At 34.0% G+C, this 13,722-nt stretch overlaps 2 protein-coding genes across 4 annotated transcripts in view; both read left to right on the plus strand.

Moving 5' to 3' along the window:
- The first annotated feature begins 1,096 nt into the window (after positions 1-1,096).
- On the plus strand, positions 1,097-10,782 carry LOC118268114 (F-box only protein 28). 3 transcript variants are annotated; one of them, XM_035582395.2, is made up of 8 exons: positions 1,097-1,264; positions 1,569-1,884; positions 2,397-2,645; positions 4,697-4,892; positions 4,993-5,209; positions 5,358-5,556; positions 5,790-5,909; positions 6,039-10,782. In XM_035582395.2, the coding sequence occupies exons 2-8, from the start codon at positions 1,609-1,611 to the stop codon at positions 6,417-6,419; spliced, it is 1,638 nt and encodes a 545-aa protein (XP_035438288.1). In that variant the 5' UTR covers positions 1,097-1,264; positions 1,569-1,608; the 3' UTR covers positions 6,420-10,782. The 3 variants fall into 3 exon arrangements, with proteins under 3 accessions (XP_035438288.1, XP_035438289.1, XP_050562160.1); XM_035582396.2 differs by having other exon boundaries at positions 1,103-1,264; positions 1,576-1,884; XM_050706203.1 differs by lacking the exon at positions 1,097-1,264 and adding an exon at positions 1,384-1,400.
- Positions 10,783-11,274: 492 nt separating this feature from the next.
- Positions 11,275-13,722, plus strand: part of LOC118268361 (carbonic anhydrase 7) — a 28,871-nt gene continuing 26,423 nt past the window's right edge. The window contains exon 1 of the mRNA XM_035582814.2: positions 11,275-11,504. Within this exon, the coding sequence (XP_035438707.2) occupies positions 11,459-11,504 (46 nt within the window). The 5' untranslated portion in view covers positions 11,275-11,458. The remainder of the gene's footprint in view (positions 11,505-13,722) is intronic.

A 13,722-nucleotide genomic window follows, 5' to 3' on the forward strand; every position in this document is an offset into this window, starting at 1 on the left:
TCGTCTCGTACTAACTGGTTGTATTTATACAGATTCGTTTATACTTTGACTAACTTCATATTGCTAATTTGATACGTTTACTATTCATAATATTTTAGTAGCAGCAACAGTTTTAGGCCCTCTTGGATCCTAATCTACCCAATATTCCTTGTGAATGTGTCGATTTTCTAGGCAGAAATATATGTATTACAGTGCATGCCGTAGTTATAGAGGACGGCATACGTGCAGTAACCACCCATCCGTAAATCCGTGAAGCCGTGCATAATATGCACATACTCACTATAATCTGAAAGACGTGACGTATTAATTTTACATTAGACGACCCATATCAGACTCCGAAAATAAGGCTCCGTGTGTCGTAGCGCGCCGGAAACGTATCGTTTTCATACATTAAGGTGGCCTTAGTCGTTCTTTTTTCCATATAAATTCAGGGGTGGATTTCCACCACTGTTTGGCATTGTACACATCCAAAATTAACCATGATATCGTTTTGTCTCATCATTAACTTTGTCAGTACGGTTTTAGATTTGAATAATAATAAAACACTAAAAAGTTAAAAGCCGTCAAACGTCTTTGTTTTCTTGGTAATTTTAACGCAAATTGGGTGCAAATAAATATCAAAATAACTGTAAATCTCCAAAATAAAAACCGTATCAACAAATTTCTTTCCACTCATGAGTCAATTGAACTTTCTTTATAGTTGATTGGAGCAGTAATTTTTTCGTAAAACCTAATCTTGAAAAAGCAAATCTTATTTTTTGCGTGGCCATTTTATTATTACTTAGTTTATCATATTTTCGGTCTCGTTTTCTCCTTTACACTACTGTTTAATGAGTAAGTCTCACTTGCACACTTGTTGGGTGAAATAGCATGCATATTTGCCACACCGACAGACAAGTTTGAGCCGTCGACTAGACGCTCTTAATAAAGTGTGTTGTGCAGTGTCAAGTAACGCGGCCCACATTTCGAGGGAAAACCTAATGTGAAACCTTACTTTTACAGGTAGTAATGTATTTTCGCCTTTATTAATTTCTGTCTGTTTGGTTTGGTTTTCATTCGTTCATATTGAACAAAATTTATTCACTCACTCACTCATTTCATCCATTTGTCTATTCATTCCATCCATGATCTATTCACCATCCAAGTGAAAAAAGAATATTTTTTGTGAAAGCGTAGCGCATTTTGTGACTACTGCGTTTAATTATAATTTTGTTTTTGAAGATAATCACGATTTAATTAACAAAAGATGTGCATGAATTCTTCAGTGAGTGAATTGTTTATAATAATATGATAGTTTCAATAAGCAATCCGTAAAAATCAGTCTTAATTTCCCAAGCGATTAGGTACCGATCTAGTCATCCATGGCCACCATTTTAGAATTTACTCGGTGGTGCTCTCATGTAATTTATTTTTGTTATATGTAAAGATATGCATTATATTGGTATGAAATGTTACAATTCTCATCATGAATTCTTGCTCTTTAAGTTTAAATATTTTGCGAATTCAACATGTTAGAAAAAAATGTGTATTTTTAAATTTTGCGTGAGTGACTTCATAAACTAGTTTAGTTTTCAGGAATATCTAAGTGAAGACTAAATTGGTGACAAAATGGTGTCGACGAGGCAAATGAGCAGCGTCGGAGGAGGCAATGGGGGCAGTGATGGTGCAGGTCCCTCTCACGCGGAGCCTGTGGCAGTGTCCCGCGTCACTCGTCACTCTAGCGCCTTGATGCCTGGAGGTTCTTCTCCGCACGCCAGTACCTCCAAATGCAGTTTACTGCCGGCCCCTAAGACCTACACTACTAATATACTTGATTTACCAGTTGAAGTTATTGAAAAGATTATTTGCTATCTGGGCTTCAAAAGTGTTTCACAAATCAGAATGGTTAATATCTTACTTTTTTATTAATTACTTTTACAGGATGTGTTGTGCATTTTCAATGCCTTGCAATTATTATAAGCATCTAATATAAGCACAATGAAAAAAAAATACCATTTATTACCATGAGCTCATTTACATTTTATAAATCAGAGGTGGTACATAAAGTTCATATTCTAGATTGATTAAACTTGTGATACAAATGGAACAAGATTATAATATCTATAAATTTTAAATTTCCTATATGAATTTCTAATACCTGAGGTTGTTTACTATTACAATTTTATACTTTTGAATTATTTTTAGCTGTTACTACTTGATAGAAACATTCCACCTTTAATAGTTAGACATTTAAAGTTAAACATTTTCCTGTTTTGGTTAACTTATTTAACTTTAAATCAAAATTATGCATTTGAGTTTTATTATGTCATGCATGTGAGAAACTGTTCTTGGTTGAATTCTGTACTAGTTAATGTTCTTGAAGCCTTAAAATTCAGTCTTGTATTTTTTGTTTGCAGGTTAATCGGCAGTTCAATTCAATTTGTAGTAGTATTCTGAACTCTACATTTCAACGTTTGCAAAACCAGATGCTGCATAGATTTCAATCAATCAAAGCAAAGATGCCTCGCAGAGAATCTGCCCGTCGGAGCCATCCCTTAGCTTGTGAATCAGACATTATAGAGACCTTGCATATGAGACTCAGCCTTTTGCAAATGACTTTTGGCAAACACATTGAACGGAAACATTGCTGTTTTTTCCCAGGAGAGGTAAGCATTCATTCTCATAAATTAAAGTAATCCATAATGCTGAGTTATTAGGAGTGGCTTGTCTAATATTACTGAGGCAAAAGAAGTAAACATGATATTCCAAAATATTAAGTGATGACCTATTGTTTAATATTTACATAAGAGTTATCTATTGTTATAATGTATGATTGTGTGAAATGATGATTACTGTGCTTATTGAAGTACATACTTAGTGATGACATGTAACTACATGAACAACAAAAAAAGCATTGAATCATTAATTCAAGAAGTATTCATAATCATTATGTTGCTAATTATGTATTCTAGCTTGTGCTATGTGAATACTGACTCTTTTTTTAAGAGTGTTCTGTATAAACAAATCCATACTTGCCATTACATAAAGTTTTTTTATGTACAAACATTAGTGTAATGTAGCTTTAAACCTACATTGATTCATGTAATGAATGTTGAAAATTGATTTTATCACTTTGGTTATGTTTACACACTGGTAAAATTACCATGAGGTCATTTTTAAAGATATTCAATAATAACTTTGTTAAACAATAACTTGGTATGGATGTTTTAATATAATTTTGATACCTCCAACCCAATCTTGGCACTTGGTAGTGAATGTGTCACATAATATCATTAGACCACATCTTGATTACAGTTTGATTGTTGCCTTTATAAGTAATAATAGATTTGCAAAAACTGTAATTCAATTTGTTTTATGCATTCCTTCAATAACTACACACCTACAATTATATTGGCGTGTGTCACTATGTAGCTTCTATGACAGAAATACTTACATGTTTTTTACTCTGTTAATTTCCTATAATTCTAATGATGTTTTGGCCCTTAACCACTGTGGTCGACCTTGTCGCGGTCGAAGTTGATAGCGTAGGTAGTAGGTATAGCTGCATTGCTAGTATTATGTATTGGTTCGTTTTGGCGCTGTGTTTAAATAGGAACACTTAGTCTATTTTAACTGTTTTTATGGTCCCAATGTAATTTTTACAGCATTTTTCTGTTATAAAACTTGAAATAACATGGTCTCTTATCCCTTTACGCTGTCGCCTAAAAATAGATTCTCCAATCGACTACTGCGTTTACGAGAGTGCAGCACGTGTATCGTGCCGTGTGGCGTCATTGGAAAATCATTCACTTACGATAACTAATCTGATAGTCAAACTCGCTGACCTGATGAGATCGCTAGATTCTATTCCGTGACTGCAAAGAAAGCAGATGTACGTTTTTGCACTATAAAGTGGTACTGTTAGGGTTCGCACATGTAAATGTACATTTACCTACTTAATGGTAAATATGTTTTGTCTATTCCTTCAGGAACGGAAAGGAAGTGATTTGTTATAGATTGCCACAATTTGGTATTTGCGTAAATAGTTACTCGTGTACTTGTTGTAGTACTTAATTATTTGGTGGCAAAGTGAATAGGTACTGTTAACATTGTTTTAATTGAATTGACGAGAAATGAAAAAATCTCGCATATGTATTTTTATAATAGTGTATTAACAGTTCTACATAATAGAAACCAATTATAAAATTGACTAAATGAGGCTTCAGAAATTATTCGCAATAAAATTTAAACGTGCTTTTGTAATTAAGCGAAATTTTCGTGACATTGGGATTTGTATTTCTACACTGTTAATTTGTAATCGTAATACGCTATTGTCTTAAACAATACCGAAATGTTGTACAGCAGTAACGAAGTAAGCAGTAAAATTAAACAATAGGTTTAACTACAGATACTGCTAAAATGGGGAAATTAAATAAAAACATATATGTAATCAAATAGTAACATGTACCTTGACGTAAAGGATTCTGTATATAAACTAAATATTAAACCCTTGATTGTTGCTCTCACATATCCATTTACTGAAAGGTAGTGATTAAATGTAAATATGGAATTTAATAGACACACAGAATACCATGACAAAGTACCTAATCTAGATTTAAAATAAGTAACATTAATTTAGTTGCTTTAGTTAATAGTCTAATAGTATAAAGTCTTTTGCAAACAATATTATAAACCCACTCTGTTATCTTTATTGTAGATATTAGATGAAGTATACAGTATTCTCTCATACTTAAAAACTGCGACGAAGCTGGCGAGACCCTACAAAGTGACTGATGAACTCTTTGATCTGACGACAATGGCTATGGAATACTTTAAGGAGCACATTGAACCCAACTTGCCAGAGATTACTTACTTTGGAACGGATTTCTTCGATATCACTACAGCGTTTTCGCGTAAGTACAGGATTTAATTATTGCTCATTCAAGTATAGTTTAGCTCATTTTACGTTTCCCTTTATATAACTTTTGCTAATGTATTCTTTTAATGTTCCAGCTGGCGAAAGTAGTAAATCTTATATATGCTTGGACTCGCCACCACCGAGTGGCTTTGAATCGTCGTCATCGCAACAGACTGGGGCGAATGTGTCGGACCGTCGTGTGTCCTCACTTAACATGTATATGGAGGAGAGTCTTCCGCCGTCTCCACCACCGCCACAGAGCAATATGGTTCTAAGAAAACGGATACATCGCATTAAACAAGGAATGAAAAAGTAAGAAGACAATAACTAAAATAACTTAACCTCTAATAAAATAGTATCTGATCATCCATATTAAATAAAAACTATGTTTTCTATAATAATTGCAAATTAAATGCAACAACACCCTAACGTTTTTTACATAATCTTCTTTAATTTCCAGGTACAATGATCAGCTGTCAGCATTGCGTAGTGACCTCCGCAGTTGCAAGCGTAAAACCGCTCTTCAGCAAAAGCAAATTGCTGAGCAACAAAAACAAATTGCTGAACAACAGAAGCAGACCTTGGAATATGCCAACCGCCTTGATGATTATGATAAGAAGAATGAAGAAACAAGCCGCAAGTTTCAGACTTTGTTGCAGGTAAACATGTAGTTGTGGTATGTAGTGTATTATATATGTATATAAATATATATCCTAATATTCTATTATACAACCAAAAATGTCTGCTATTATAAGAATGGTTATGGTTGGTTATAGAAGTATAAGTAGAAGTGTTGAATAGAATTATGTATATTTAGACTGCTAATTTTCATACTTTTAGATTAGTTCTGTTTTGATTTCAAATGGTGTATATAAGTTTATTTTTTTTCAAGGAATTAAACAAGTGTAAAACGGAGCTACAATACTGGCGGTCCAGGTCTCCAGCCGTTCCACCGCTATGTGCTGAATGCGGTGCGTCGCTACGTTTGTCGCCGGCTCCCTCACTAGCACAGGTAAAATAACATTTACCATTCACTTGTAAGAATTATGACGTATTCTTTGCCTGTCATTAGTAAAATAAATGTGAAATTTTATGAAGATTTCTGTGAACCTAAAATATATGTGAAAACCATTAATTTCAGTGGGCAGCCGGTACAAGTTCGGAGCCGACAGAGGCTGAAGTGACCGCAGCTGATGCGGAGGTGGTTGCTGCCACCAGTGCGGTCCCAGAGACCACCACAGAGCTGCCGCGCGCTGACCTTAAACTAGAACCTAAGGCTAAAGTTGAATCTAAACCTGAACCTAAAACCAAACCTGAGTTGAAAGTTGAAACGACAACGAAATGTAAACCTGAGCTTAAAGCTGAAACCACTAGTAAATCTAAACCAGAGCCGAAAGCGGAGAGTAGTAATACGGAGTGCATGGCGTCCACACCGCCCACTCGGCGTCGCGCGTCTGCGGACGCGGCGGGCGCCACGCCGGAGCGCAAGAAGCGTCGCCTGACGCGGCCGCGCAAGCTCTGAGCCAGCCGCGCGCCCCGGCCTGCCCGAGCGCCCGCTCGCCGCGACTCGCGTCGAGTGGAACAATCTCGAATCTTTGGTGAGTCGGAGTATTCTTGTTACATCTGCGGCCCGATGTAATGACAAAAATGAGGACCCTGAATTTCAGATGCGCAACCAGTAGCGCAATAATCTTCATCCACTTCCCGTAACTTGACAGTGGATTTAACACAATAACCAGTCACATATATTTATTTGTCAACTTGCAATGCCAATGGTTTATTCATTGAGCATTTTACGTGGGTTTTGTTTTACTGCACTTATTAGCTTCGTTGGATCAAGGACATGTGTCGTATTTCGGGGTCTGAAAAGAAATGAACTGAATAGGCTTACCTATTCTTTTAAGATTACTGGCTAATGGGTATTGTACATGAGTATGATTGATTGTATAAGCAGTCATGTTGGTGTAGAATCCAATAAATGATGGGTTAATTGGAAAGTGTGTGTTGATAGTGTTAGATTGAATGTTATATTTGGAGCGGGGTCTCCTTGTAAACCCGCTTTTGACGCGGGCTCGCCTAGACCAGGACATTGTTGAGTAATACTAAAACTTTATGTACGTACGTCGATCCGCAGCCAGTAACCAATAAATTCCTGAGTCCATAAATGTTGCATTCACTCATAGTAAGTATAAAGTAATATTTTATAGATTTATTGGAATTTAGTAGTATTAAATTGGTTAATATTCGGAAAATATGGTAATACTTGCTATGCACACATAATAATTTTATTAACTGACCAGAGTATTGTTTCTATTTTTATTTATGAAGCAAAATTATACTCTTAAACAATTTTTTCCATGTGTATAGTAATTATTATTGTTTTATAAAATTCCGTTTTAGTTTTTTTTTTTGAAGCTTAGTTTAATTAAAGATTTGCAATTTACTGCTGAGTTGTGAAAGTAAGTGGGCCAACCATAAACAAACTAAAAATCTATCTTCCTTTTATTTAATGATACTTGCATTTCTTCGTAAGTAAAATTACTGATATTCTAAACACTAGAGATTTCATTGCAACATCATACTACAAAAATATTTCATGTCCTACAATCTTTGTTTTTTTGGTTTGTTTATGTTGATCCATGGGTTCAGATGCATGCAAATAATAATGTTCAGGGCAGTATTCATATACCAAATGGCTAAATAGATTTCTTTATGATGAGATATGATATGTTATAAATTATAAAACATAATGTCTTAAGTGCTGGTCAATGCTTACAATATTGGGTCTTTGAGGAGAATTACCAACAATGTGTCATTTGTATTAATTCAATAATATGATATGTTTATATCAGTAAATAGTAAACACAGGTGTTAACACAATTTGGGAAATAACATAAGTGTTATTACAGTGAACATGTATGTGGTTTATTTTCTCTGATCTCATATAGGTATCACATTAACAAGGACACAATGTCTCAGTTCACCTCAAAGATGCAATGAACTTATTCTGTTAAACTTATGTTTGAGTAAAACAGTGTTACTTCTAAATAACAGTCAGAGCATCACAAGTAGTAGAGAACTACAACACTGAACTGGTGCTGTGGTGGTTATTCAGAGGAGTACAAATATTTTTAGTTTGTAGGTTTTACAGCCCTGATTATTTTAATTTAGTAAAATAGGTTTTGAAAAGGATTGTGAATAGAGATGAAGGTTGAATGTTGTGTTTATTTGTAAATATTCTAAAAGTAAAATCACATGTGTAATGTACAAATGAATATATATTTATGATTGTATAAATATACAACAGTGTAAATGAAATATTTTTGTGACATGGTGTATAGTTAGGTGACAGTAGATGTGGCATAAATATTTTCCATACTATTGTGTTAAGAGATGTGCTCACGGGCTTCACACAATTTTTGCATCATGTCACTTAACAATCTACAAACATATCAGCCAAATTCATCGAGTCATCGTCGTGCAGGTTACCCGAACTTAAGCACTTAGTTCACTATTGTATTCTGTATCAAATACGCACAAGTACTACATATATTTATATTGACAGATTCATTTATTTAATTTGCTGTTTGTGAATCATTCACCTTTAATTGCGTTTGTGGTTTTCATACTACATTATTATGTACATATTACTTCTAGTGCATATAGTATACAAATACATATTTCCGATTTATATACAGAAATCACGAGTACAAATATTTTTCGTTATAATGCCACCAAGGCTTCTTATGTTTCAGTAGCAGTTGTGTATTGATTTACAACATTATTTTACTTAGTTATTAATACGATACTTCGAACAATACATACAATATCTTAACTTCTAGGTGTATCTGTAATCACAAGCATAGTATCCAGGTGAAATAAGTCAAATTCGCCTATTTGGACAATAAGCAATGTTAGTTACCAATTATCTGCCACTGTAGAGATGCATTAGGAAAATATCTAATGAGTAAAACTTCGAGATGCTTGTCGGCTACTACATAAGTGCTCGTATAATTACACCGAAGCGTAACATTTGTCTGAATAAAACGCTAATGCGTATTCGTGCATGACAAAGTTACTTTCGTGGACACCTTTGCCATGTTATATTTGTGTATATAGTTCAATATTGTACATACTATGTATGCTGTGTGTAGGACTGTAGATTGTTTCACATTCTTAGAGTTGTAAGGCAAGTTATAGAATAAAAGAAGTACACGGATTATTTTAATATTTCTCAATGTATTCTAATTGAGTGAATTGAAGCCAGACGAACGTCTGGTGTAGACTCGGGTTGTGTGCCCCTGCTTGTGACTTGCCGATTGCGCTGCAACCAAAATGTTGCCAGTTCTGTCGGCAGTATTATTGTGTACTTTTTATAAGGCAATATTCATTTAATGGCTATGATGTTTCAACGACCTAATAACGAAGTTTTATAAAGTAATGCTTATCATTCTCAGAAACTCGGTACATACTAATTGGACTATTTTCTTTTATAATTTATTTTAAATGTTGATTTCCTATTAAAGGTGAATGTTACAAATGAGTTTATTATCATTTAGCCAATTTATTAGAGTACACTGTGTACATAATAACATACTTAGGTTAAGTAGTTCACTTGAAATTATTTTTCAAAGTGCATCAAACGGCGAAATGCGATCTACATTGATTTTATTAATCGCGTGGGAAATTTTCCCGTCATGTTACAAATGATTAAAATGTATAATAATAGTAGTTACTTTATATTATAATAATAATTTCGTGTCGAGTTTATCTTTGAAAGTGTTCCATTATGCTTAAGTTGAATTTTGTAAGGAATATAAATATAACAACTGAATTGTATTGAGGGAAAATCTGGAGAGTCAACTTGATGATTAACGGCCCAAATTAATAACAGATCTTTATCCAAAAGCTCTGGCTACAAGTTTTGTCAGAAACTCCATACACCTACTTTAAAAAATTGACCTTAATTCGTAGATTTTGGATTGAGATTGGCTATTAATTTCGACCGTAAATATATTATTGTGGCAAACGAGATGTTATGTATGTGTTGTAGAGCTTAATGAATTTAAATTTTAGAATGTTACTTTAGACGAAAACGATTTGAAGTGAACATAATTGTGCCTAAATCAGTTAAGTACTTAATGTCCTTGTCAAAAGTTGTAAAATAGCGTGTGGACCGCTGTAAGCCACGTCTTATGTACAATATAAAAGTATTTTTTATTCACAATCTCTTAATTACTCAAGATCTAACATTATGCATTAAACAAATGCAATGATGTACTACCAAACTGTTTGAGGTAGTAAAAACTATGTGTTCTCGCCAGCCGTTGTAAAAATCACTTTAAGCATTGTGAGTTGATGTTATGCTCCATAAACCTTACAATATCGAGTTATGATGTGAGACATATTATTCCTAATACTGCTACGTACCTACTTACATTACAAACAAATAGCATGTGCAATGTACACGCCTGTAGTTCTGATAAAGAATAATTATATTGATGTTACACTTCTCTTGATATATCAAGCTACTTACTGCATTTTTCTGTAAACCTTCAGTGTTCTATTTTTCTTGATTCAATAGTGCAATACTTACACAAATACATCCATTCAATGGTGTTATTTTGGCAAAATATGCAGTTTATATTCTTCGAAACTTTAAAATAGACGCGATAGGGCTGTAAATTAAGGTATAAATTAATGTTGTTAGAGAAGTAAATGATGTCCTGCCATGTGCACTGAATGCATTACAGGAGTTTTATGTTGTGCTCTGGCAAGTGTGTACAACCAGCAAGACTGTCAATTGCTGTAGATATTCTCTTTATGATAGTTATATGATATAGTATTTTTATTAGACAAAAATACAATAAATGTGTGAAGTCCAATTTATTTTTTAATTTCCAACCTTTATCCGCAAAATCGCTTTGGAGTTCAGGGGCATTGTAGCTCCTATCCAAAAATAATATTGACTAGTTTTCTAGGCAATATTCTAACTAAAATATTATAAAAAACTGATACGTATAAATTATCTTCTAGTGGTTATTTATTAAACCCTCGCTCCCTGAAAGCACTGCTCGTGGAACCATTTCAGTGTTTGCTCTCATAAATTAAAGATATCATACATATGTAACGAAAGGAAGTTTAAATGATGGCCCTAGTCCTAACGTGTCATTACCCTGCATTTCTGCGTATACGCCAAACTACAGGGTTACTGGTAAAACTTTATTAATTATTTACATATCTTCAAGGACTAGGCATAAAGTTAGCCCCATAAATATATACTTGAATTTGAGTTCTCATTTGCTGCCCGGAAAACTACACACCGAAAGCAGCTGACGTGCTTTCATTATAGGCAGGGGAATTTATAAGCGAGGGAAATCGTTGGCTGCGCACAGTTGTCTGTCGCAGTGTCGCGACGTCCATGTCGCACCGCTACCGAACCTAGAACACACGCTTGTTTCACCGTGCTGTTATTTGTAAACAATACGAGCTTAAACATGAATTGTATTTAATAAAAAATAACTAACGTTTTTGAGGATACCAGTGATAAGTTTTGACAAAATGCAAGTGGTTGCTGCAACAGTTTTTGTGTTTGCGCTATTCCAAGGTATGTATCTAGAATTTAATTATTTTGCATAATAATTATGATGAATTATTTTTATTTTCGCGATTTGCTAGGGACCTATGTACGTTTTAATATTTTGCAATGTATCTATAGCTTTTATTAACTTTAAAATTACTAGAAAACTGTTCCTATAAAGTTTAAAACGTGAAAGAAAACTAATCAAACTTAAGCACAATAATTACGATAAAGTGCATTTTCTAAATCACACAATCAAAAAAATATACCTATAAACGGAACATCCTATTTAAATGGTAATCCCCGAGATCTTAAAAATATAATTGTGAAATATTCCTCGTTTGTAATATTTTGTTAGGGAAACGTTTCCTAATATTGGAAAACCTAAGAACTAACATCAGGAGACCTACTCTAATTCAACGAAAAACGAAGTTTCGTTGTGGTTTCGTCCGAAACTTTACAGATTGCATACTACAATTCTATTTATTGCGAAAACGAATTAAATAAAGATAAATATATAGGTTTTGATATAAAAATAATAATAAAACGTTATTTCAAGTAATTCTATTAGTAAATCAATAAGTATATCAGTTCTAATAAATGACGAATAAAGGTATGACTAGGTATGTGTACTTCAAACACAAGTAGTTACGCATAGGTCCTTCCTGATAGTCTTGAAATAGGGGATTAACACGCCAAAAGTCGAAAACGGTCACACATTTTGAACTTTTGCATTTTTGTAAGTCAATAAATAAAAAAGTGCATGTGTAATTTGATTGATAAATATAAAATTAAGTCATGGTATCCATTGCTGTACGTTTGTTTAGGGCATTGGCGTTAGGCCTAGTCACTAGATGTATCTAGTATAGATGTATCTGGATTTTTAGTTACAACTAAAAATCTCTGGATTACATTTGAAAATAAAGATAGCTACCAATACTCAACTTTACCTCTGATCAAGGAGGGATCCTAGATCTCCCTACTCATGGTGCAATAGGATGGCAATCTGACACGTATGGAGAAGGTGCTGTCTTCCTGGAATTCGTAGTCATCTACCCAACGTGCTTTTGAACATCCCTGGATTCAAACCTCTTGGCCATAATTCTATTATAACTGTAGTCCATCTACCTACTTCTACCAACTCAACGCCTAGATGACACCTACATTGTGTTAACTAATAATTAAATACAAGAAGCAGGAAAAATATTTGCGGTTCTTGCTAATTTTTGCGGAGAAAGCACTGCTGTGTTAGTTTAGTTACGCACTCACTAAAATGTTTGCAAACAATCTAAAAGTATTTGTTCGTATCTGTCTATGTTTAACATTTCTTCAATAAGTTACGTAAATTACCTAATTATGAATATGACTAATATTTCATTATGACTAAAATACCCTTGTATGTGTACTGCTTATTTAGTATGGGTAATATCAATGAGTGAGACCTAAGTGTGTACCTTTAAGTACCTACCTATATCAGGGCTACATTACAATACTCAAGAGAAAGTCCGGATAAGAAATCTTAGCGGCTAACAGCTACCTACAACTAATATAAACACAGTAAACAGCATTGTAGTAAGTGTTAATATGCTCTACCTCAATTGTTTCTTTTTTTAACTCTTATAAACCTGATAGTGGCAATGATTTGCAGTTTCCATTCTGTTACCTATTAGGAACTCAGAACTACTCTTTGAGTTACATTGTAGATAGATAGTTTTGTTAGGCAAAAATCGTAATTATGGCAGGTCAAAGAATTCCTATAAATAGGTACTAACGTTCAAGCATAGTTATCGTAGGTAGCGGTAACAACTTTTTGTGGAGAGCCAAATCAAACAAAAAAAGGATCTTCAAGATGCTTCTAATGTAATGTCCATTATTATTATTAAATGCAGGAGGACGAATACGAGAGAGATGGAAATATGCCTGTCCTGTCCACTCACTCACTCCTGATTTATCTATACTGATATTATAAAGCTGAAGAGTTTGTTTGTTTGTTTGAACGCGCTAATCTCCGGAACTACTGGTCCGATTTGAATAATTCATTTTGTGTTGGGTAGTGTATTTATCGAGGAAGGCTATAAAGCATCACGCTATGACCAATAGGAGCCAAGCAGAGCGGGTGAAACCTCGCGGAAGTAGCTAGTTGAAGATACCCATGTATTAAGTACCTAATCCTTTAAAATTTAATTGTTACTTCATTTTATGATTTGTAATTAACAAATAATGAATGCTTAGAAATCTGAACCAT

Source organism: Spodoptera frugiperda, chromosome 29 (genome assembly GCF_023101765.2).
Source record: "Spodoptera frugiperda isolate SF20-4 chromosome 29, AGI-APGP_CSIRO_Sfru_2.0, whole genome shotgun sequence".
Lineage (NCBI taxonomy): Eukaryota > Metazoa > Arthropoda > Insecta > Lepidoptera > Noctuidae > Spodoptera > Spodoptera frugiperda.

What these genes read in the sequence shown, in the direction of transcription:
- LOC118268114 (XM_035582395.2), top strand. Translation starts at nt 1,609, where the DNA reads ATGGTGTCGACGAGGCAAATGAGCAGCGTCGGAGGAGGCAATGGGGGC. An exon ending in GTGTTTCACAAATCAGAATG is followed by an intron (nt 1,885 to 2,396) that starts GTTAATATCTTA and finishes TTTTGTTTGCAG; the next exon opens with GTTAATCGGCAGTTCAATTC. An exon ending in AGTTTCAGACTTTGTTGCAG is followed by an intron (nt 5,557 to 5,789) that starts GTAAACATGTAG and finishes TTTTTTTTCAAG; the next exon opens with GAATTAAACAAGTGTAAAAC.